We start from the raw sequence: 25,547 nt of genomic DNA on the forward strand, positions 1-25,547 counted from the left end.
TGTACGGATGTGAGAGTTAGACGATAAAGAAGGTTGAGCACCAAAGAATTAATGGTTTCGAATTGTGGTACTGGAGAAGACTCTTGAGAGTCTCTTGGACAACAAGGAAATCAAACCAGTCAATCCTAAAGGAAATAAACTCTGAATGTTCATTGGAAGGACTGATGCTGAAGCTGAAGCTCCAATACTTCGGCCACCCAATGTGAAGAGCCAATTCACTGGAAAAGATCCTAATGCTGAGAAAGACTGAAGACAAGAAGGGAAGTGGGCAACAGAGGATGAGATGGTTGGATGGCATCATCAACTTAATGGATATGAGTTTGAGCAAACTTCAGGAGATGGAGAAGGACAGGGAAGCCTGGTGTGCTGCAGTCCATGGGGTCACAAAATTGGACATGACTGAGCGACTGAACAACAACATTGCCTTTTATGTTTTTTTCTTAGGGTTTCCAAATTCTTTCTTTTATAGCCATACTGAGGTATAATTGATATACAATAAACTGCATGCACTTAAAGTATAGAACTTGGTATATGTTGATATATGTTATGTCTGCAAAACTGGTCTCTTTCTCACTTGCAGAGTGGTGAGGGAGGTGGTAGTGGGTGGGTCTGGGGGACAAGAGAGTGGTGTCCAAACCTTACCATGGAAATCCTGGGGTTTTGCTGGGATACCCTTCTCAGGAAAGCCCCTCTCCTACTGCCAGCCCAGCCTTTCTATGTAGAACTTCAGCCGATGAGAGGGTTCTGGTGCCAAGTGAAGTCTGGAAATCACTGAGCTAAATGTCCTATGATGTTCAGTTCAGTTCAGTTCAGTCTCTCAGTTGTGTCCTACTCTTTGTGACCCCATGGACCACAGCATGCCAGGCTTCCCTGTCCATCACCAACTCCCAGAGCTTACTCAGACTCATGTCCATTCAGTTGGTGATGCCATCCAACCATCTCATCCTCTGTTGTCCCCTTTTCCTCCTGCCTTCAATCTTTTCCAGTATCAGGGTCTTTCCCAATGAGTCACTTCCTCGCATGAGGTGGCCCAAGTATTGGAGTTTCAGCTTTAGCATCAGTCCTTCTAACGAATATTCAGGACTGATTTCCTTTAGGATGGACTGGTTGGATCTCCTTGCTGTCCAAGGGACTCTCAAGAGTCTTCCCCAACACCACAGCTCAAAAGTAGCAATTCTTCAGCACTCAGCTTTCTTTATAGTCCAACTCTCACATTCATACATGACTACTGGATAAACCATAGCTTTAACTAGACAGACCTTTGTCAGCAAAGTAATGTCTCTGCTTTTTAATATGCTCTATAGATTGGTCATAGCTTTTCTTCCAAGGAGCAAGTGTCTTTTAATTTCATGGCTGCAGTCACCATCTGCAGTGATTCTGGAGCCAAAGAAACTAGTCTGTCACTGTTTCCACTGTTTCCCCATCTACTTGCCATGAAGTGATGGGACCAGATGCCATGATCTTAGTTTTCTGAATGCTGAGTTTTAAGCCAACTTTTTCACTCTCCTCACTCACTTTCATCAAGAGGTTCTTTAGTTCTTCTTCGCTCTCTGCCATAAGGATGGAATCATCTGCATACCTGAGGCTATTGATATTTCTCCCTACAATCTTGATTCCAGCTTGTGCTTCATTCAGCCCAACCTTTCGCAAGATGTACTCTGCATGTAAGTTAAATAACCTGGGTGACATACAGCCTTGATGTACTCCTTTCCTGATTTTCCAGTCTATTATTCCATGCCTGGTTCTAACTGCTGCTTCTTGACCTGCATACAGATGTCTCAGGATGCAGGTAAGATGGTCTGATGTTCCCATCTCTCTAAGAATTTTACATAGTTTGTTGTGATCCACACAGTCAAAGGCTTTGGCATAGTCAATAAAGCAGAAATAGATGTTTTTCTGGAACTCTCTTGCTTTTTTGATGATCCAGCAGATGTTGGCAATTTGATCTCTGGTTCCTCTGCCTTTTCTAATTCCAGCTTGAACATCTGGAAGTTCACGGTTCACATATTGCTGAAGCCTGGCTTGGAGAATTTTGAGCATTACTTTGCTCAAAGCATGTAAGATACGCACAGTTGTGTGGTAGTTTTAAGATTCTCTGTCATTGCCTTTCTTTGGGATTGGAATGAAAACTGATCTTTTTGAGTCCTATGGCCACCACTGGGTTTTCCAAATTCGCTGGCATATTGAGTGCAGCACTTTAACAGAATCATCTTTTAGGATTTGAAATAGCTCAGCTGGAATTCCATCATCCCCACTAGCTTTGTTTGTAGTGATACTTTTTAAGGCCCATTTGACTTTGCATTCTAAGATTTCTGGCTTTAGGTGAGAGATCACACTATCGTGATTATCTGGGTCATGAAGATCTTTTTTGTATAGTTCTTCCGTGTATTCTTGCCACCTCTTTTTATTACCTTCTGTTTCTGTTAGATCCATACTGTTTCTGCCCTTTCTTGTGCATATCTTTGCATGAAATGTTCCCTTGGTATCTCTAATTTTCTTGATGAGATCTCTAGTTTTTCCCATTCTATTGTTTTCCTCTATTTCTTTGCATTGATCACTGAGGAAGGCTTTCTTATCTCTCCTTTCTATTCTTTGGAACTCTGCATTCAAATGGGTATATCTTTCCTTTTCTCCTTTGCCTTTAGCTTCTCTTCTTTTCACAGCTATTTGTAAGGCCTCCTCAGACAACCATTTTGCCTTTTTGCGTTTCTTTTTCTTGGGGATGTTCTTGATCATGGCCTCCTGTAGAATGTCACGAACCTCTATCCATAGTTCTTCAGGCACTCTGTCTATAAAATCTAATCCCTTGAATCTATTTGTCACTTCCACTGTATAATCGTAAGAGATTTTATTTAGGTCATATCTGAATGGTCTAGTGGTTTTCCCTACTTTCTTCATTCTAAGTCTGAATTTTGCAATAAGGAATTTATGATCTGAGCCACAGTCAGCTCCTGGTCTTGTTTTTGCTGACTGTATAGAGCTTTTCCATCTTCGGCTGCAAAGATATAATCAATATGATTTTGGTATTGACCATTTGGTGATGTCCATGTGTAGAATCTTCTCTTGTGTTTTTGGAAGAGGGTGTTTGCTACGACCAGTGCATTCTCTTGGCAAAACTCTATTAGTCTTTGCTCTGCTTCATTTTGTACTCCAAGGCCAAACTTGCCTGTTACTCCAGGTATCTCTTGATTTCCTACTTTGGCATTCCTACCCTCTAGGATGAAAGCGATGTCTTTTTTTGGTGTTAGTTCTAGAAGGTCTTGTAGGTCTTCATAGGACCATTCAACTCCAGCTTCTTCAGCATTACTGGTTATACCTCTGAGTTCCTCTTTGAGGAACTGCCCCTCCATCCTGCCATAAGACTACTGGAACATGCCCCCCAGTGGCCAAAACACAGGTATTACAGCTCTTTGGAGGAAAGCAGCAGAGCTAGTGAGAGGAGCACTGAGGCCAACAGTTAGGAGCCAGGCAGGTTTGCATCCCATGGGCCCTTGGTGTGACCATCAGAACCTCCGCCCCATCAGAGACACAGATTCTCCCAGGGGAGACTTGCTCAGCAGTATCTAAGGTCCTTCTTCATCCTGCATGCGAGTGTGTGTTCTTACAAGACAGACCATTATCAGGGCAACTACGGTGGCATTTTATCGATGATTCTGCAGTTACATAGAACCTCCTCAGATTTCCTGTCTGACTTTTAGTCAGAGTTCATCATGGCCTTTTATTTTGCTTTAATGATGTGCCTTTATGAAACCTGTACCGTCGGCACATGGAGTCCACGCTGCCCTGGATGCCTCCTCTGCCCCTGGAGACAATGCACAGACATCACTCCAACACTCCACTGTAATGCTCTGCTCGTTAGACTTAGGGTTTGCATGCCACTTCAGTCGCTTCAGTCATTCCAACTGTTTATGTATCTACAAGTATAAGGAGGAAGGGGGATGCCCCTGAGGGCAGGTAATGGGGGAACACACAGGCTGGCCAGGACACATGCAGTGGAGTGGGGAGAATCGGCTCAGCCTCACATTGTCAGGAGCTTGGACTTAATTCGGTATTAAAAAGGGAGTCAGGCTCCAGGGAACATTAACCAACAAGAGCTCATCCAAAAGCCTCCATACCTACACTGAAACCAAGCTCCACCCAAGAGCCAACAAGTTTCAGAGCAAGACATACCAAGCTAATTCTCCAACAACGCAGAAACATAACCCTGAGCACAAAAATACAGGCAGCCAAAAGTCACACCAAACCCATAGACACCTCAAAACTCACTACTGGACACTTCATTGCACTACAGAGAGAAGAGATCCAGCTCCACCCACCAGAACACCGATGCAAGCTTCCCTAACCAGAAAATCTTGACAAACCACTTGTCCAATCCCACCCACAGGGAAGAACCTCTACAATAAGGAGGAACCACAAACTTCCAGCATACAGAAAGACCACCCCAAACACAGCAACCTAAACAAGATGAAAAGGCAGAGAAATATTCAGCAGGTAATCAAATATGATAAAAGCCCACCAAACCAAACAAAAGAGGAGGAGATAAGGAGTCCATCTGAAAAAGAATTCAGAGTAATGATAGTAAAAATGATCCAAAGTCCTGAAAACAAAATGGAGTTACAGATAAATAGCCTGGAGACAAAGACTCAGAAGATGCAAGACAAGTTTAACAAGGACCTAGAAGGAATAAAAAAGAGTCAATCAATAATGAATAATGCAATAACTGAGATCAATAGCACTCTGGAGGGAACCAACAGTAGAATAACTGAGGCAGAAGATAGAATAAGTGAGGTGGAAGATAGAATGGTGGAAATAAATGAAGCAGAGAGGAAAACAGAAAAAAGAATTAAAAGAAGTGAAGACAACTTCAGAGACCTCTGGGACAATGTTAAACGCCCCAACATTCAAATCATAGGAGTCCTGGAAGAAGACAAAAAGAAAGGCCATGAGAAAATACTCGAGGAGATAATAGTTGAAAACTTCCCTAAAACAGGGAAGGAAATCATCACCCAAGTCCAAGAAAGCCAGAGTCCCAAACAGGATAAACCTAAGGTGAAACACCCCAAGACATATAATAATCAAATTAATGAAGATCAAACACAAAGAACAAATATTAAAAGCAGCAATGGATAAACAACAAATAACTCACAAGGGGATCCCCATAAGGATAACAGCTGACCTTTCAATAGAAACTCTTCAAGCCAGAAGGGAATGGCAGGACATACTTAAAGTGATGAAAGAGGAAAATATAACAACCCAGATTACTGTACCCAGCAAGGATCTCATTCAGATATGAAGGAGAAATCAAAAGCTTTACAGACAAGCAAAAGCTCAGAGAATTCAGCACCACCAAACCAGCTCTTCAACAAATGCTAAAGGATCTTCTCTAGACAGGAAACACAGAAAAAGTTTATAAACTCGAACCCAAAACAACAAAGTAAATGGCAATGGGATTATTTTTTATTTATATTTAATTATCTTAAATGTAAATGGGTTGAATGCCCCAACCAAAAGACAAAGACTGGCTGAATGGATACAAAAACAAGACCCCTATATATGCTGTCTACAAGAGACCCACCTCAAAACAAGGGACACAAACAGACTGAAAGTGAAGGGCTGTAAAACTATATTTTACTCAAATGGAGACCAAAAGAAAGCAGGAGTAGCAATACTCATATCAGATAAAATAGACTTTGAAATAAGGGCCGTGAAAAGAGACAAAGAAGGGCACTACATAATGATCAAAGGATCAATCCAAGAAGAAGATATAACAATTATAAATATATATGCACCCAACATAGGAGCACCGCAATATGTAAGGCAAATGCTAACAAGTATGAAAGGGGAACTTAACAATAACAGAATAATAGTGGGAGACTTTAACACCCCACTCACACCTATGGATAGATCAATTAAACAGAAAAAATTAGCAAGGAAACACAAACTTTAAATGATACAATGGACCAGTTAGACCTAATTGATATCTATAGGACATTTCACCCTAAAACAATGAATTTCACCTTTTTCTCAAGTGCACACGGAACCTTTTCCAGATCACACTCTGGGCCATAAATCTAGCCTTGGTAAATTCAAAAAAATGGAAACCATCTCAAGTATCTTTTCTGATCACAATGCAGTAAGATTAGACAGGAAAAAAACTATTAAAAATACAAACATATGGAGGCTAAACAACACAATTCTGAATAACCAACAAATCACAGAAGAAATCAAAATATGAATATAAACCAATGAAAATGAAAACACAACAACCCAAAAACCTATGGGATTCAGTAAAAGCAATGCTAAGGGGAAGGTTCATAGCAATACAAGCCTACCTCAAGAAACAGGAGAAAAATCAAAATAAATAACCTAACTCTACACCTAAAGCATCAGGGAGTTCACGGTTCATGTATTGCTGAAGCCTGGCTTGGAGAATTTTGAGCATTACTTTACTAGCATGTGAGGTGAGTGAAATTGTGCGGTATTTTGAGCATTCTTTTGCATTGCCTTTCTTTGGAATTGGAATGAAAACTGACCTTTTCCAGTCCTGTGGCCACTGCTGAGTTTTCCATATTTGCTGGCATATTGAGTGCAGCACTTTCACAGCAGCATCTTTCAGGATTTGAAACAGCTCAACTGGAATTCCATCACCTCCACTAGCTTTGTTCGTAGTGATGCTTTCTAAGGCCCGCTTGACTTCACTTTCCAAGATGTCTGGCTCTAGATTAGTGATCACATCATCATGATTATCTGGGTTGTGAAGATCTTTTTTGTACAGTTCTTCCGTGTATTCTTGCCACCTCTTCTTAATATCTTCTGCTTCTGTTAGGTCCAGACATTTCTGTCCTTTATCGAGCCCATCTTGGCATGAAATGTTCCCTTGGTATCTCTAATTTTCTTGAAGAGATCTCTAGTCTTTCCCATTCTGTTCTTTTCCTCTATTTCTTTGCATTGATCACTGAAGAATGCTTTTTATCTCTTCTTGCTATTCTTTGGAACTCTGCATCCAGATGCCTATATCTTTCCTTTTCTCCTTTGCTTTTCGCCTCTCTTCTTTTCACAGCTATTTGTAAGGCCTCCCCAGACAGCCATTTTGCTTTTTTGCATTTCTTTTCCATGGGGATGGTCTTGATCCCTGTCTGCTGTACAATGTCACAAACTTCATTCCATAGTTCATCAGGCACTCTATCTATCAGATCTAGGCCCTTAAATCTATTTCTCACTTCCACTGTATAATCATAAAGGATTTGATTTAGGTCATACCTGAATGGTCTAGCGGTTTTCCCTACTTTCTTCAATTTAAGTCTGAATTTGGTAATAAGGAAACAGTTCCAGAAAAACATCTATTTCTGCTTTATTGACTATGCCAAAGCCTTTGACTGTGTGGATCACAATAAACTGTGGAAAATTCTGAAAGAGATGGGAATACCAGACCACCTAACCTGCCTCTTGAGAAATCCGTATGCAGGTCAGGAAGCAACAGTTAGAACTGGACATGGAACAACAGACTGGTTCCAAATAGGAAAAGGAGTACGTCAAGGCTGTATATCGTCACCCTGCTTATTTAACTTATATACAGAGTACATCATGAGAAACGCTGGACTGGAAGAAACATAAGCTGGAATCAAGATTGCCGGGAGAAATATCAATAATCTCAGATATGCAGATGACACCACCCTTATGGCAGAAAGTGAAGAGGAGCTACAAAGCCTCTTGATGAAAGTGAAAGAGGAGTGTGAAAAAGTTGGCTTAAAGCTCAACATTCAGAAAACGAAGATCATGGCATCCGGTGCCATCACTTCATGGGAAATAGAGGGGGAAACAGTGGAAACAGTGTCGGACTTTATTTCTGGGGGCTCCAAAATCACTGCAGATGGTGACTGCAGCCATGAAATTAAGAGACGCTTACTCCTTGGAAGAAAAGTTATGACCAACCTAGATAGTATATTCAAAAGCAGAGACATTACTTTGCCGACTAAGGTCCGTCTAGTCAAGGCTATGGTTTTTCCTGTGATCTTGTATGGATGTGAGAGTTGGACTGTGAAGAAGGCTGAGCGCTGAAGAATTGATGCTTTTGAACTGTGGTGTTGGAGAAGACTCTTGAGAGTCCCTTGGACTGCAAGGAGATCCAATCAGTCCATTCTGAAGGAGATCAGCCGTGGGATTTCTTTGGAAGGAATGATGCTAAAGCTGAAACTCCAGTACTTTGGCCACCTCATGCGAAGAGTTGACTCATTGGAAAAGACTCTGATGCTGGGAGGGATTGGGGGCAGGAGGAGAAGGGGATGACAGAGGATGAGATGGCTGGATGGCATCACGGACTCGATGGACATGAGTCTGAGTGAACTCCAGGAGCTGGTGATGGACAGGGAGGCCTGGCGTGCTGTGATTCATGGGGTGGCAAAGAGTCGGACACGACTGAGCGACTGAACTGAACTGAACTGAACTGAACACCTAAAGCAACTAGAAAAAGAAGAAATGAAGCACTCCAGGGTTAGGAGAAGGAAAGAAATCATAAAAATTGGAGCAGAAATAAATGCAAAAGAAACAAAGGAGACCATAGCCAACATCAACAAAACCAAAAGCTGGTTCTTTGAGAAGATAAATAAAATAGACAAACCATTAGCCAGGCTCATCAAGAAACAAAGGGAGAAGAATCAAATCAACAAAATTAGAAATGAATGGAGAAATCAGACAACACAGAAATACAAAGGATCGTAAAGACTACTAGCAGCAACTATATGCCAGTACAATGGATAGCTTGGAAGAAGTGGACAAATTCTTAGAAAAGTGTGACTTTCCAAAACTGAACCAGGAAGAAATAGAAAACCTTAACAGACCCATCACAAGCACAGAAATCGAAACCATAATCAGAAATCTTCCAACAGGATCAGATGGCTTCACAGCTGAATTCTACCAAAAATTTAAAGAAGAGCTAACCCTATCCTACTCAAACTCTTCCAGAAAATTGCAGAGGAAGGTAAACTTCCAAACTCATTCTATGAGGCCACCATCACCCTAACACCAAAACCAGACAAAGATGCCACAAAAAAAGAAAACTACAGGTTAACATCACTGATGAACATAGATGCAAAAATCCTTAACAAAATTTTAGTAAACAGAACCCAACAGCATATTAAAAAGATCATACATCATGACCAAGTGGGTTTTATTGCAGGGATGCAAGGATTCTTCAATATTCACAAATCAATCAATGTGATACACCACATTAACAAATTGAAAGATAAAAACTATATGATTATCTCAATAGATGCAGAGAAAGGCTTTGGCAAAATTCAACATCCATTTATGATAAAAACCCTGCAGAACGCAGGCATAGAAGGAACATACCTATAATAAAAGGAACATACATATAATATAGGAACATACATCTAATAAAAGCTATATATGACAAACCCACAGCAAATATTATCCTCAATGGTGAAAAACTGAAAGCGTTTCCCCTAAAGTCAGGAATGAGACAAGGATGCCCACTCTCACCATCACTATTCAACATGGTTTTGGAAATTTTAGCCACAGCAATGAGAGAAGAAAAAGAAATGAAAGGAATCCAGATTGGAAAATAAGAAGTAAAACTCTTACTGTTTGCAGATGACATGATCCTCTATATAGAAAACCCTAAAGACTCCACCAGAAAATTACTAGAGCTAATCAATGAATATAGTAAAGTTGCAGGATATAAAATTAACACACAGAAATCCCTTGCATTCCTATACACTAACAATGGAAAACAGAAAGAGAAATTAAGGAAACAATTCCATTCATCATTGCAATGAAAAAAATAAAATACAAATACTTAGGAATAAATCTACCTAGAGAAACAAAACACCTATATATAGAAGATTATAAAACACTGATAAAAGAAATCAAAGATGACACAAATAGATGGAGAAATATACCATGTTCATGGATTGGAAGAATCAATATAGTGAAAATGAATATATTATTCAAAGCAATCTATAGATTCAATGCAATCCCTATCAAGCTACCAATGGTATTTTTCAAACTAGAGCAAATAATTTCACAATTTGTATGAAAATACAAAAAACCTCGAATAGCCAAAGCAATCTTGAGAAAGAAGAATGGAACTGGAGGAATCAACCAGCCTGACTTCAGGCTCTACTACAAAGCTACAGTCATCAAGAAAATATGGTACTGGCGCAAAGACAGAAACAGAGATCAATGGAACAAAACAAAAAGCCCAGAGATAAATCCACGCACCTATGGACACCTTATCTTTGACAAAGGAGGCAAGGATATACAATGGAGAAAAGACAATCTCTTTAACAAGTGGTGCTGGGAAAACTGGTCAACCACTTGTAAAAGAATGAAACTAGAACACTTTCTAATACCATACACAAAAATAAACTCAAAATGGATTAAAGATCTAAATGTAAGATCAGAAACTATAAAACTCCTAGAGGAAAACATAGACAAAACACTCTCTGACGTAAATCATGGCAGGATCCTCTATGACCCCCCTCCCAGAATATTGGAAATAAAAGCAAAAATAAACAAATGGGACCTAACTAAACTTAAAAGCTTTTGCATAACAAAGGAAACTATAAACAAGGTGAAAAGACAGCCTTCAGAATGGGAGAAAACAATAGCAAATGAAGCAGCTGACAAAGAATTAATCTCAAAAATACATAAGCAACTCCTGCAGCTCAATTCCAGAAAAATAAGCGACCCAATAAAAAAATGGGCCAAAGAACTAAACAGACATTTCTCCAAAGAAGACATATAGATGGCTAACAAAACATGAAAAGATGCTCAACATCACTCATTATCAGAGAAATGCAAATCAAAACCACAGTGAGGTACTATTTCATGCTGGTCAGAATGGCTGCTATCAAAAAGTCTACAAACAATAAGTGCTGGAGAGGGTGTGGAGAAAAAGGAATCCTTTTACACTGTTGGTGGGAATGCAAACTAGTATAGCCACTATGGAGAACAGTGTGGAGATTCCTTAAAAAACTGGAAATTGAACTGCCATACGACCCAGCAATCCTACTGCTGGGAATATGCACCGAGGAAACCAGAATTGAAAGAGACACGTGTACTCCAACATTCATTGCAGCACTGTTTATAATAGCCAGGACATGGAAGCAACCTAGATGTCCATCAGCAGATGAATGGATAAGAAAGTTGTGGTACATATACACAATGCAATATTACTCAGCTACTAAAAAGAATGCATTTGAATCAGTTCTAATGAGGTGGATGAAACTGGAGCCTATTATACAGAATGAAGTAAGTCAGAAAGAAAAACACCAATACAGTATATTAACACATATATATGGAATTTAGAAAGATGGTAACAATGACCCTATATGTGAGACAGCAAAAGAGACACAGATGTAAGGAACAGAGTTTTGGACTCTGTGGGAGAAGGCGAGGGTGGGATGATTTGAGAGAATAGCATTGAAACATGTATATTACTATATGTGAAATAGATTGCTGGTCCAGGTTTGATGGAAACAGGGCACTCACGGCTGGTGCACTGGGATGACCCTGAGGGATGGGATGGGGAGGGAGGTGTGAGAGAGGTTCTGGATGGGGAACACATGTATACCCATGGCTGATTCATGTGAATGTATGGCAAAAACCACCACAATATTGTAATTAGCCTCCAATTAAAAAAAAAATGTGTACTTTGGGCCAATAAAGCATTAAAAAAAAAGGGAGTCAGGGATCGGTGTGGCAGGGACATGGTGCCCAAAGATGGGACAAGGGATCAACTAGAACTTCAGGATGGAGTTTGGGGTGACTTTACTTTTTTCTGTTGTGTTTTCTTTTTTAAAAATATATACATATAGTTTACCTTTAAAACTTGTGAATCACTGTATTATATACCTGTACATAAACTTGTATAATGTTATATGGAAACTATGCTTAAAATAAACACAAAAATACATATGTGCATGTTACAGATACGGCCATAAAGCTATTGTCTTAAAAAATAAATGCCGGAGTTGTTAAAAGAAACGTTGATATTCTCCAAGCAATAAAGTCTGGCCAGCAATTTCAAAAGTGAGATGTTAAACAATTCCTGAAATTCCAAAGAGAGAAAAATATTCCCAATTGGTGCTTCTGTCTTCTTTTTTTCAATGCCTTTTTTTTTTTTAATGAAGTATAGTTGATTTACAATATTGTGTCAGTTTTAGGTGTTCAGCAAAGTGATTGTTTTATATATATATATGTATATATATATATATGCCAGATTCTTTTCCGTTATAGGGGATACAGTTCCCTGATACAGTAGGACCTTATTGTTTATCTGTTTCATGCGCAGTTAGGAGTACTTGCTAATCTCACACTCCTAGTTTACCCTACCTCCCTTTCCCCTTTGGCAACCATAAACAAGCTTGTTTTCTATTTGTTTCTGTTTTCTTATAAGGTAACTGCTAAAACAAAGAGACAGGGAACCATGACTTCTGCTGATGGCACTTACAAAAATATAAAGCGGGTCGTAATCTGGAGCTTGGGCCATGGCCTCGGGGAGTTTTATGCTCAGGACGGAGGTCTCACTGGGCAGCTGGGGCGAGGAATCCTGCTTGGGCAGGGTGATGACCGTGGTGGCTTCGTCCTGGGCCAGGACCAAGGGCAGCATGTTAGTCTCGAGGCCTGGGCAGCGAGGAAAAGGTGGGGGCGGTTCCTCTCCCCAAGGTGGGATGCGTTACCTCAGCTCCTTGCCTCAGGGCCCGAGCAAGCTTTTGAGGTCTGTAGCTGGCTGAAGACCCCTGCACAGAGACCGGCTGGTACCTCTTGATCTTGTATAGCTGAGGAACCTGGGGGAGGGAAGACAGGAGCTCATGCCCCTTGAGAGGCATTTCCCAGCCCCGGGACCCTGGTCGGTTTGGCCCAGCCCTGTCAACACAGTCCTGGCCCTGTTCTGGGTCCCAACACACAGAAGGGTTCATAGTTACCTATAGATACACTGAACACTGGTTTGTCAATTTAAAACTTGCATATTTTACAAGGACCTATGGTACAGCACACGGAATGATACTCAATATTTTGTTAAGAACATCTAAGAGAAAATGGGCTTCCTTGCTGGCTCCGTCAGTAAAGAATCTGCCTGCAATGCAACACCTGGATCAGGAAGATCCCCTGGAGAAGGAAACAGCAACCCATGCCAGTATTCTTGCCTGGGAATTCCCATGGACGGAGGAGCCTGGTGAGCTATAGTCCATGGGATCACAAGAGTCAGACATGACTTATCAACTAAACCACCACTACCATAAGGGAAGAGTCTCAAAAATAATATAAGTATATATATGTGTGTAACTGAATAACTGTGCTGTATACCTGAAACTAACAAGATATTGTAAATCAATTATACTTAACTTAAAAAATGAGACAAATAAATATGCATATTTTCAAAAACAAAAGTGGTCATACAACTCAACGAAAACTAACTGACTTTTGTTTACTTACACCTTTTCTTCAAATTTCTAACATATGCATTTCAAGTAGCTTCAGGTATGCACGTGGTGGTGGTTGTTGAGTTGCTAAATCGTGTCTGACTCTTTGCGACCCCATGGACTGCAGCACACCAGGCTTCCCTCTCCTTCACTAGCTAATTCATGGCCATTTAGTCGATAATTCTATTTAACCATCTCATCCTCTGTCACCGTCTTCTCCTCCTGCCTCAATCTTTCCCAGCATCAGGGTCTTTTCCAATGAGTCAGGTCTTCCCATCAGGTGGCCGAAGTATTGGAGCTTCAGCTTCAGCATCAGTCCTTCCAATGAACATTCAGAGTTGATTTCCTTCAGGATTGACTGGTTTGACCTCCTTGCTGTCCAAGGGACTCTCCAGAGTCTTCTCTAGCACCACAGTTCAAAGGCATCAATTTTTTGGCACTCAGTCTTCTTTATGGTCCAACTCTCACGTCCATACACGGCTACTGGAAAAATAACAGCTTTGACTATATGCATCTTTGTCAGCAAAATGATGTCTCTGATTTTTAACACACTGTCTAGGTTTGTCACAGCTTTTCTTCTGAGGTGCAAGAATCTTTTAATTTCATGGCTGCAGTCACTGCCTGCAGTGATTTTAGAGGCCAAGAAAATAAAGTTCATCACTGTCTCCATTTTCCCCCCATCTATTTGCCATCAAGTGATGGGACCAGACGCCATGATCTTCGTTTTTTGAATATTGAGTTTTAAGCCAGCTTTTTCCACTCTCCTTTTTCACCTTCATCAAGAGGCTCTTTAGTTCCTCTTTACTGTCATTAGAGTGGTATCATCCACATTTCCAAGGTTGTTGATGTTCCTCCCGCCTATCTTGATTCCAGCTTATAACTCATCCAGCCCGGCATTTCTCATGATGTGCTCAGAAAATAGGTTAAACAAACAGGGTGACAGCAGACAGCCCTGTCATACTCCTTTTTCAATCAGTTGCTCCATACAGGATTCTAACCGTTGCTTCTTGACCCACATGCAATTTCTCAGGAGACAGGTAAGATTGTCTGGTAACTGTTGCTTCTTGACCCACATACAATTTCTCAGGAGACAGGTAAGCTCTTTAAGAGCTTTCCATGGTTTGTTATGATCCACATAGTCAAAGACTTGAGTGTGGTCGATGAAATGGAGGTAGATGTTTTTCTGGAATTTCCTTGCTTTCTCTAGGATCCAGTGAATGTTGACAATTTGATCTCCGGCTCCTCTGCCTTTTCTAAACCCAGCCGGTAACATCTGGAAGTCCTCAGTTCACGTACTGCTGAAGCCGAGCCTGAAGGATTTTGAGCATAACCTTAGTAGCATGCAAAATGAGCACAATTGTACAGTAGTTTGAGCATTCTTTGGCATTGCCCTTTTTGGGATTGGAATGAAAACTGACCTTTTCCAGCTCTGTGGGCACTGCTGAGTTTTCCAAATTTGCTGGCATATTGAGTGCAGCACTTCAACAGCATCATTTTTAAGGATTTGAAATAGCTCAGCTGGAATTCCGTCACCTCAATTAGCTTTGTTTGTAGTAATGCTTCCTAAGGCCCATTTGACTTCACACTCCAGGATGTCTGGCTCTAGGTGAGTGACCATATCCTTGTGATTATCCAGATCATTAAGATGTTTTTTGTACAGTTCTTCTGTGTATTCTTGCCACCTCTTCCTAATATCTTCTGTTTCTGTTAATTCCTTGCCATTTCTGTCGTTTATTGTGCCCATCTTTGCATGAACTCTTTCCTTGATATCTCCAATTTTCCTGAAGAGATCTCTAGTCTTTCCCATGCTATAGTTTTCCTGTTTCTTTGCATTGTTCACTTAGGAAGGCTTTCTTATCTCTCCTTACTATTCTCTGGAACTCTGCATTCAGTTGGGTATATCTTTCCTTTTCTCCCTTGTTTTTTCACTGCTCTTCTTTTCTCAACTATTTGTAAAGCCTCCTCATACAATCACTTTGCCTTCTTGCATTTCTATTTCTATGGGATGGCTTTGGTCGCTGCCTCCTGTACAATGTTATCAACCTCTGTCCATAGTTCTTTAGGCATTCTGTCTACCACATCTAGTCATTTGAATCTATTCATTACTTCCACTGTATAATCACAAGGGATTTGATTTAAGTTATACTAGTGTAACTAGTGGCCTAGTGGTTTCCCCTGCTTTCTTCAATTTAAGCCTGTGAATTCTGCAATAAAGAGTTTAGGATCTGAGCCACAGTCAGCTCCAGGTCTTTTTTTCTGCTGATTGTATGAAGCTGCTCCATCTTCTATTGAAAAGAATATAATCATTCTGAATTCAGTATTGACCATCTGGTGATGTCCATGTGTACAGTCATCTCTTGTGCTATTGGAAAAGGGTGCTTGCAATGACCAATGTGTTCTCTTGACAAAACTCTGTTACCTTTGCTCTGCTTCATTTTGTACTCCAAGGCCAAACTTGCCTGTTACTCCAGGTATCTCTTGATTTCCTACTTTGGCATTCCTACCCTCTAGGATGAAAGGGACATCTGTTTTTGGTGTTAGTTCTAGAAGGTTCTTGTAGGTCTTCATAGAACCATTCAACTTCAGCTTCTTTGGCATCAGTGGTTGGGGCACAGACTTGGATTACTGTGATATTGAATGGTTTGCCTTGGAAATGAACTGAGATCATTCTGTCATTTTCAAGATTGCACCCAAGTACCACATTTTGGACCCTTTTGTTGACTCTGAGGGTTACTCCATTTCTTCTAAGGGATTCTCACCACAGTAGTAGATATAATTGTCATCTGAATTAAATTCACCCATTCCTGTCCATTTTAGTTCACTGATTTCTAAGATGTCAATGTTCACTCTTGCCACCTCCTGCTTGACCACGTCCAATTTACCTTGATTCATGGACCTAACATTCCAGGTTCCTAGGCAGTATTGTTCTTTACAGCTTTGGACTTTACTTTCACCACCAGATACATCCACAACTGAGCACTGTTTCTGCTTTGGCCCAGTCACTTTGTCCTTTCTGTAGCTACTAGTGATTGCCCTCCACTCTTCCCCAGTAGCATACTGGACATCTTCCAACCTGGGGGGCTGATCTTCCAGTGTCATATCATTTTGCCTTTTCATATCGTTCATGGGGTTCTTGCAGCAAGAACACTGGTGCAGTTTGCCATTTCTTCCTCCAGTGGACCACATTTTGTCAGAACTCTCCACTATGACCCATCCGTCTTGGGTGGCCCAGCACGGCATGGCTCAGAGCTTCACTGAGTTCAGGTTTGCATACTATATGGTCTATTCACAGAATAAAGATCCTGGTTTCCACAAACCACATCAGGAAAAGAGAATCTGTTACACCTCACACATCACATTAGATAACAGCAGGGAAATAAACAGTGTTTGTTATTCGTTATAATCTGTAATAGAACAAAACTAATGAATTAGAGCAATTCAGAGTCAAGAACACTTTGTTTAGGACATAAGAAACCCAATTAACGAAACCATATGACAGGTCTGACCTGCAGATTGAAGAAGGAATGGGGCTGCTTGACTTGAATTTCTGAAGATTTAATTGGGACAGGTCCAAGGCCACCAGGAGCCTAAAATGTGAAAATTCAAAAAGGTGACACATGATCAACATTGAGCAAAGGCAGCTATACTTCTGTTTCTCTACATTTTGAACATTAAGTGAACAGCTCTTCCCTCTAAATAACTCTTCCTGCAACCAAGGCTGATATCTGACTACAGTTGATACTTGATATGCAGGGAATGGAGGCAGTGTGGCCACTGCCCACCCCCATATCCTTGTCTCTCAGGGTGTGTCTTTTATTTTCCCCTGTTGTGGAGGCTGCACCTGTTGCCCAGAATCCCCTTCAGACTTGAGGAGTGAGTCCTGAGTCCTATTGACAGAAACAACCCTCAGGGGTCAGCCCTCAGGGGCAGCTGTGGCTGAAGGGTGCTATCTCACTCGAGGCCGTGTGCTCACTGGGACAGCTGCCTCCAAAGAGAGGCTGAAGCAAAGATACAAAGGTGGTCCTTGCCCTGTGCCAGGCCCAGAGCCCCTTGTGACATCAGCGAGGACTTCATCAAAGTACTGTAGCCTTATTTCTCCTCTGCCCATTCCATTCCCTTCTCTTCCAAGGATGCTAATCCCCAAAGCATCACCTAATACATGTCCTGCAGGTGGCTGTGCAGCATCACCCACAGAACCCAGAGCAGTGTCCAGCCTGTGCCAGGCACTCAATAAATACTATATCTCACCTAATCTAAGACACCGTCATTAAACTGGTATGATGCAATGTAAATATGACACCAATAATTATAGGCATTTCCCAATTTCAGAGATGCTGTATTTAAAATACTGTTCTTAGAATAGATGAAATACCGTATGTATGGAATGAATTACAAAAATCTTTATGAACAGGGATGCCAAGCATTCTGTTTTTCATCAACCCTGAGCAGCAGAGAAGTTGCTGTAGAACTAACTCAGGTACCAAATGAAGTAAAAAGCTTTGCATTATTAAAAAAATAAAATAGGTTCCACAGCACAGTGATAATCTCTTTTCATCCCTAACACTCTCCACCCATTAATTATTGACTGTCAGATAATTCTTATTGTTTGAAAATCACAGATTTATCATTTTTTAGAAACTAAATAGGGCTTCACAGGTGGTGCTAGTGATAAAGAATCCACCTGCCAATGCAGGAGACATAAGAGATGAAGGTTCGATTCCTGGGTCAGGAAGATCCCCTGGAGAAGGGAATGGCAACCCACTCCAGTATTCTTGCCTGGAGAATCCCATGGACTGAGAAGCCTGGTGGGCTGCAGTCCATGGGGTTGCAAAGAGTCAGACACAACTGAAGTGACTTAGCATGCATGTGTGCAGGAACCGAATATTCTGAGCTTTCAAAAGTCATTGAATTATCTAATCCAGAAAACACATGGAATTTCTAAAGTCAGTCCTGTACCTCTTGACTAGGTTGACCTGCAGTGCTTAACCCACTTTACAGGATGTGCATGGCAACTTCATTCTTTGAAACTAAAAAATTGTTTTGCTTGTGCCCTTTCAACATTGATTTAAACACACTTTTTATTGCTAAACCTGTGAACTTGGGAAACTCAGGCTGCATTTTATTACAGGCTCTGTACCCTTATGTCTCAGTTTCCTTCTCAGCTGCAAGAGAATAAACCTACCTATTAAATTTGAAGATTAATTAAATTGATAGAACTTGAGAAAGTCCTGCCTGTCTCGTGGTTTAGCCACCACCTGAATTACAATGCATCATTTGATAAACTGTCAAACTTCTTGCCAAGAGGGAAGGAGGGATGGACTTGTGAGTCTGAGGTTGGACTGTTAGATGCTGGGGCCACCCACCCCCAACCTCTGCAGTTTTCACACAGGGGGCTTGGCTGAGCTGGGCCTGCTGCCCAGGTCCAGGCTAGGTCCTCCTGGTCCTCTGTTTGCTATTCAGCCCTCAGACCCCATTTCCCAGCAGTCCGGGGGGCTCAGTGGTCTCCTGGGCAGATCGGGGCCAGCAAGCTCTGCACAGGTGTCCCAGGGCTAGGTAGGTGGCAGCAGGTGCTTCCTGGTTTCCCATTCATCACAATCACCTGGGCACAGGTCTCCCTTAAGAGCCTCCTGGGAGGAGGCAGAGGGACAGAGACCAGGTGGGGCTCCCCTCAGCACTGGCCTGTCGCCCCCTGACTGCGTCCAGCCCCACCTGCAGCCTCCATGCACCCACCAGTTCGTTGGAGTCCTGAGGAGGGCTGTAGGATGGAAAGGCAAAGGGCAGTACTTCCTGGGGAGACACAGAGAACCGGCTGGCGTCCTTACTGACTCGCCCCAGCTGGTATTTGAAGCTCTTGTCTGCGGGTGAAAAACAGAACGGCACTTCTGGAGAGTCTCAAGGCACTTTTGTGAAACCACCATCTCTTTAGCTGTGTATTTGCTACATACCAGTTACTGGGGCCTGGCCATAGGCCATTTAAAAAACAACATGTAAGACACTTACTCCTTGTAAGGGAAAGTTATGACCAACCTAGATAGTATATTGAAAAGCAGAGACATTACTTTGCCAATAAAAGTCCGTCTAGTCAAGGCTATGGTTTTTCCAGTGGTCATGTATGGATGTGAGAGCTGGACGTGAAGAAGGCTGAGCGCCGAAGAATTGATGCTTTTGAGCTGTGGTGTTGGAGAAGACTCTTGAGAGTCCCTTGGACTGCAAGGAGATCCAACCAGTCCATTCTGAAGGAGATCAGCCCTGGGTGTTCATTGGAAGGACTGATGCTGAAGCTGAAACTCCAATACTTAGGCTACCTGATGCGAAGAGTTGACTCATTGGAAAAGACCCTGATGCTGGGAGGGATTGGGGGGAGGAGGAGAAGGGGATGACAGAAGATGAGATGGCTGGATGGCATCACTGACTCGATGGACATGAGTTTGGGTAGGCTCCGGGAGTTGGTGATGGACAGGGAGACCTGGCGTGCTGGATTCACGGTGTTGCAAAGAGTCGGACACGACTGAGCGACTGAACTGAACTAAACTGAACGTGCATAAATATGTATGTGTGTAGTCTTGTTCTTAGTTTCTCATTTGTTCTTGACCTCAACTCCTCCAATTTTTTAAAAAAAATTTATTTTTACTTCCAAAACACCGTAATTCTTTAATACTACTGTTGATATGTATTTAATGGGTTATTTTGCATTCTGAGGCTATTTTACATAGAACTTTTTCTTAATATGTATATTATATTGAAGTATAATTGACTTACATTTCAGGTGCACAGCAAGGTGATCCAGTTATACATATGCACATATATTATCTTTGAGATTATTTTCCATTATAGGTTATTACAAGATATTGACTAGTTCCCTGTGCTATATAATAAACCTTTGCTGCTTGTTGCATATATATTTTTTTAAAATTAGAAATCTAGCATTCTATTAACACTAAGTCAAATAACTGGAATCAAAATGCCATAAATTTTTAAGTTAGGCAAAAATTCATAAGATTTCTAAAATATATATTATACTATTATATATATGTATATAAAAGCTCTTCTGCTATCTTGATAGAGGCTGAGAAAGAACATTGAAAAAAAAAGAAGTGACGGAGAAATTGGAACACATAAACTAAATGAAATGGGAGTGCTGAATATGAAACAGAAAACGTGAAACAAACTAGATAAAAGATCATCATATAGGCGAGTTGTTTTTAAACATGGCTGCTCATTAGAAACGTATCTGGAGCTTTGGAGAACAAAAGCAATACCTAGGCATTTGTATTTTTCAAAAAATTCTGAGACAATTTAAAAAAGTGATTACTGGTTTTTCTATTAAATGGTAGCTGGTAGCTTTGGTGATATACAACTCTATTTTTCTGTTGACTAATCATAATACAATGGCATTAAGTGAGTAATAGTTACATAATCATAATGGCAATAGATGTTTATCAGTTTTCACAATCAATAGCCAGACCAAAAATAAAAGATAAACAATTGCAAGCCATAATGGGAACATGATTAACCTAACAATATAAAATAATTACATAAAGTATGGGGGGTCAAGCAGGTCATGTGGTAAATAGAAGTGCATACATGCACATGTTTTGATATTCCCAGCCAGTCTATGTCTCTCGGTTGGTGAATTTAATCTATTTACATTGAAGGTAATTATGGATATATATGATCCTATTGTTGTTGTTGTTGAGTCTCTCAGTTGTGTTCAACTTCTTGCAACCCCATGGACTGTAGCATGCCAGGCTCCCTGTCCTTTACCATCTCCCAGAGTTTGCTCAAACTGATGTGCACTGAGTTTGGACATGCCAGACTTGGAGATGCCATCCAGCCATCTCATCCTCTGTTGTTCCTATATCCTCCTGCTTTCCATCTTTCCCAGCATCAGGGTCTTTTTTCAATGAGTTAGCTCTTCACATCATGTGGCCCAAGTACTGGAGCTTCAGCTTCAGCATCAGTCCTTCTAATCAATATTCAGGGTTGATTTCCTTCAGGATTGACTGGTTTGGTCTCCTTGTTGTCCAAGGGACTCTTCAGAGTCTTCTCCAGCACCACAGTTTGAAGGCATGAGTTCTTCAGTGCTCAGTCTTCTTTATGGTCCAACTCTCACATCTGTATATGACTAATGGAAAAAACCATAGCTTTGACTATACGGGCCATTGCAGGCAAAGCAATGTCTCTGCTTTTTAATATGCTGTCTAGGTTTGTCATTGCTTTTCTTCCAAGGAGAAAGTGTCTTTTAATTTCATGGCTGCAATCACCATTTGCAGTGATTTTGGAGCCCAAGAAAATAAAATCCACCACTGTTTCTAGTTGTTTCCCCATCTATTTGCCATGAAGTGATGGGACTGGATGCCATGATCTTCATTTTTTGAACGTTGAGTTTTAAGCCAGTTTTTTACCTTCATCAAGAGGCCCTTTAATTCCTCTTCGCTTTCTGCCATAAGGGTGGTGTCATCTGCATATCTGAGGTTACTGATATTTCTCAATATGTAATGATCCTATTACCATTTTCTTAATTGTTTTGGGTTTATTTTCTGTAGGTCTTTTCCTTCTCTTGTGTTTCATGCCTAGAGAAGTTCCTTTAGCTTTTGTTGTAAAGCTGGTTTAGTGGTGCTGAGTTCTCGTAACTTTTGCTTGTCTGGAAAGTTTTTGACTTCTCCATCAAGTCTGAAGGAAAGTCTTGCTGGGTAGAGTATTCTTGGTTGTAGATTCTGCCCTTTTATCACTTTAAGTATATCATGCCATTCCCTTCTGGCTCATAGCATCTCTGTTGAGAAATCAGCTGATAACCTGATGGGGGTTCCTTTATATGTATGTTATTTGTCCTTTTACCCTTGTTGCTTTTAGTCTTTTGTCTTTGTCTTTAATTTTTGTCAGTTTGATTACTATGTATCTTTTTCCTCCTTGTGTTCATCCTGCCTGGAACTCTGTGCTTCCTGGCCTTGGTTGACTATTTCCCAAGTTAGGGAACTTTTTATTTATCATCTCTTCAAATATTTTCTTGGGTCCTTTCTTTCTCTCTTCTCCCCTGTAATGTGAATGTTTGTGCATTTAATGTTTCCCCAGAGGTCTCTTAGACTGTCTTTGTTTATTTTCATTCTTTTTTTCTATATTCTGCTCTGTCAGTGATTTCCACCATTCTGTCCTCCAGGTCACTTATCTGTTCTTCTGTCTCAGTTATTCTGCCATTGATTCCTTCCAGTGTTCATCTCTTGCAGTCCATGGGGTCGCTAAGAGTCGGATACGACTGAGCGACTTCACTTTCACTTTTCACTTCCATGCATTGGAGAAAGAAATGGCACCCCACTCCAGTGTTCTTGCCTGGAGAATCCCAGGGACAGGGGAGCCTGGTGGGCTGCCGTCTATGGGATCACACAAAGTCGGACACGACTGAAGCAACAGCAGCAGCAGCAGCAGTAGCAGTGCTCGTCTCTGTTTACTTGTTCTTTAGTTCTTGTAGGTTTTTGGTAAAGATTTCTTGCATCTTCTCCATTCTGTTTCCAAAATCGCGGATCATCTTTACTATCATTATTCTGAATTCTTTTTCTGAAAGGTTGCTATCTCCATTTAGTTGTTTTTCTGGAGTTCTATTTTGTCCCTTCATCTGTGACATAACTCTCTGCTTTTTCATCCTGATTACTTTCTGTAATGTGATTTTTGTTCTAGCTGCTATGGGATTGTGGTTCTTCTTGATTCTTCTATCTGTCCTTTGATGAAGGAGGCTAAGAGCCTTCTGTAAGCTTCTTGATGGGAAGAAGAGGGCAGGAAAAGCCAGGTGTTGCTCTGGTGGGCAGGCCCTTGCTCAGTAAAACTTTAAAACTTTAATCCAACTAACAATCCCTCCCTGCTAGTTGTTTGGCATGAGGCAACCTAGCCCTGGGGTCTAGAGGCTCTTTTTTTGAAAGTGAAAATGAAAGTCACTCAGTCTGTATACAGTCTATACCGTCTATACTCAATCTATACAGTCCATGGAATTCTTCAGGCCAGAATACTAGAGTGGGTAGCCATTTCCTTCTCCAGAGGATCTTCCCAACCCAGGGATTGAACCCAGGTCTCCTGCATTGCAGGTGGATTCTTTACCAGCTGAGTTATGTGGTAGGGTTAGTAGTGAACTCCAAGAGGGTTTATGCCACTGGGGGCCTTCCCAGACTGCTGCTGCCAGTGCCCCCATCCCTGTGGTGAGCCCCTGCCTACCCACACCTCCACAGGAGATCCTCCAACACTAACAAGTAGTTTTGGTTCAGTCTCCTGTGGGGTCACTGCTCCTCTCCTCTGGGTCTTGGTGTGTGCAAAATTTTGTTTGTGCTCTCCAAGACTGGAGTCTGTTTCCTGAAGTCTTGTGGAAGTCCTATAATAAAATCCCACTGGCCTTCAGGGTCAGATTCCCTGGGGATTCCCAGTCCCTTTGTAGGATCCCCAGGCTGGAAGCTTGACATGGGGTTCAGAAACTTCATAAGAGAGAGAGAGAGCCTCTTTGGTATTATTTTTCTCCAGTCTGTGGGTTGCCCACCCAGTGGGTATGGAATTTGATTTTAATATGATTGTGCCCCTCCTACCATCTCACTGTAGCTTCTTCTTTGTCTCTGGACACAAGTTATCTTTTTTAGGTGGGTTCCAGTGTTCTCCTCTCAATGGTTGTTCAACAGCTAGTTGTGATTTTGGTGTTCTCGCAAAAGGAGATGAGCGCACGTCATTCTACTCTGCCATCTTGAATCAGAAGTTCCCCTAAAACTGTAATTCTTAGTGAAAGCATCTCTGATGAATATTCTTTGTCCTTATCAGCAAAGAAAAAGATTAAATTAAAGAAACATATAAAGTCATTTTACAGGTGTTCACATTTAACTCACAGGTAAATTTTATGATTTTTTTAAAGAGTTTATTAGAAATGTCAGTATCAGAGATAAAATAATATAGGAGGAAAAAAGAATAATTAAAATGTAATAAAATGTGCTATGTTCATAGCAGCACCATTTACAACAGTTAAGATATGGATGCAACCTAAATGTCCATTGACACATGAATGGATAAAGAAAATATGGCATATATATATATATATATATATATATATATATAATGGAATATTACTCAGCCACAAAAAATTGAAATAATGCCACTTGCAGCAACATGGATATACTTGGAGATTATCACTAAGTCAGTCAGAAAGAGAAAGACAAATACCATATATATACTTATATGTTGAATCTAAAATATGACACATGAACTTATCAACAAAACAGAAAGAGGAAAGATGTGTGGTTGTCAAGGTGCAGGGGACCTTGCAGGTGTGGGGAGAGATGAAATGGGAGTTTGGAGTTAGCAGAAGCAAACAATTGTGTGCAGAATGGATAAACAACAAGGTCCTATTATATAGCACAGGGAACTATATTCACTATCCTGTGATAAACCACTGGAAAACAATTTTCTAAAAAATGTATATTTATGTATAACAGAATCACTTTGCTGTATAGCAGAATTAACACAGCATTGTAAATCAATTATACTTCAATAATTTAAAAAAATCCAGTATATGTGATTTATGAAAGCTAACTTCATCACAGAGAAGCCCCCTGCTTAGGGTGTATGCTGATGAAACACAGCTGTTGGCAGCTGCTCTACCTTGTGCCATGGACTGTCTTTCCTGAGAGAACCTTTTCATGACGATGTCTTTCTGTATGTTACGGACGGCATTCAGCATGGTAAGCAAGCGGTGATGAATCAGGACCTGGAATTAGAAAGAATAATGATTTCACATTATTAATAAGTGCTCATTTTGGCATTCAATTCAGCTCACTTTCCACAACCGCAACCAGGAGCTGAGCCCACGTGGGAATTCCCAGGAGGTTACACACTGCCTTAGACAAGGCTGCAGGTGCCAAGGTTCGGGCAGTGCAGACCCGCCTGGATACAAAGAGAGACCAGGCTGTTACCGGGCCTTGACCCGCCCAGTTTACGAGCTTCAGTTTTCTCAAATTTCCAGAGCGGAAAGAGTGACAAGTTCCAGGGTGAATCTGAGTAGTGACACTGCTGTTGTGTTATCAGAATTGAAGGACAAACTGAGTGGAGGATTCTGTAGAAGCCTGGCAGTGGGCTGGGGCA

At 41.1% G+C, this 25,547-nt stretch overlaps 1 protein-coding gene across 1 annotated transcript in view; it reads right to left on the minus strand.

Annotated features, from left to right (window-relative positions):
• The window catches only part of CFAP221 (cilia and flagella associated protein 221), a 124,602-nt gene that overhangs the window by 21,782 nt on the left and 77,273 nt on the right, over positions 1-25,547 (minus strand). The window contains exons 14-18 of the mRNA XM_013970323.2: positions 25,068-25,173; positions 19,176-19,300; positions 16,952-17,032; positions 12,702-12,809; positions 12,473-12,607 (exon numbers count right to left, since the gene is read on the minus strand). Of these exons, the coding sequence (XP_013825777.2) occupies positions 12,473-12,607; positions 12,702-12,809; positions 16,952-17,032; positions 19,176-19,300; positions 25,068-25,173 (555 nt within the window). The remainder of the gene's footprint in view (positions 1-12,472; positions 12,608-12,701; positions 12,810-16,951; positions 17,033-19,175; positions 19,301-25,067; positions 25,174-25,547) is intronic.

Source organism: Capra hircus, chromosome 2 (genome assembly GCF_001704415.2).
Source record: "Capra hircus breed San Clemente chromosome 2, ASM170441v1, whole genome shotgun sequence".
In the NCBI taxonomy this organism is placed as follows: Eukaryota; Metazoa; Chordata; class Mammalia; order Artiodactyla; family Bovidae; genus Capra; species Capra hircus.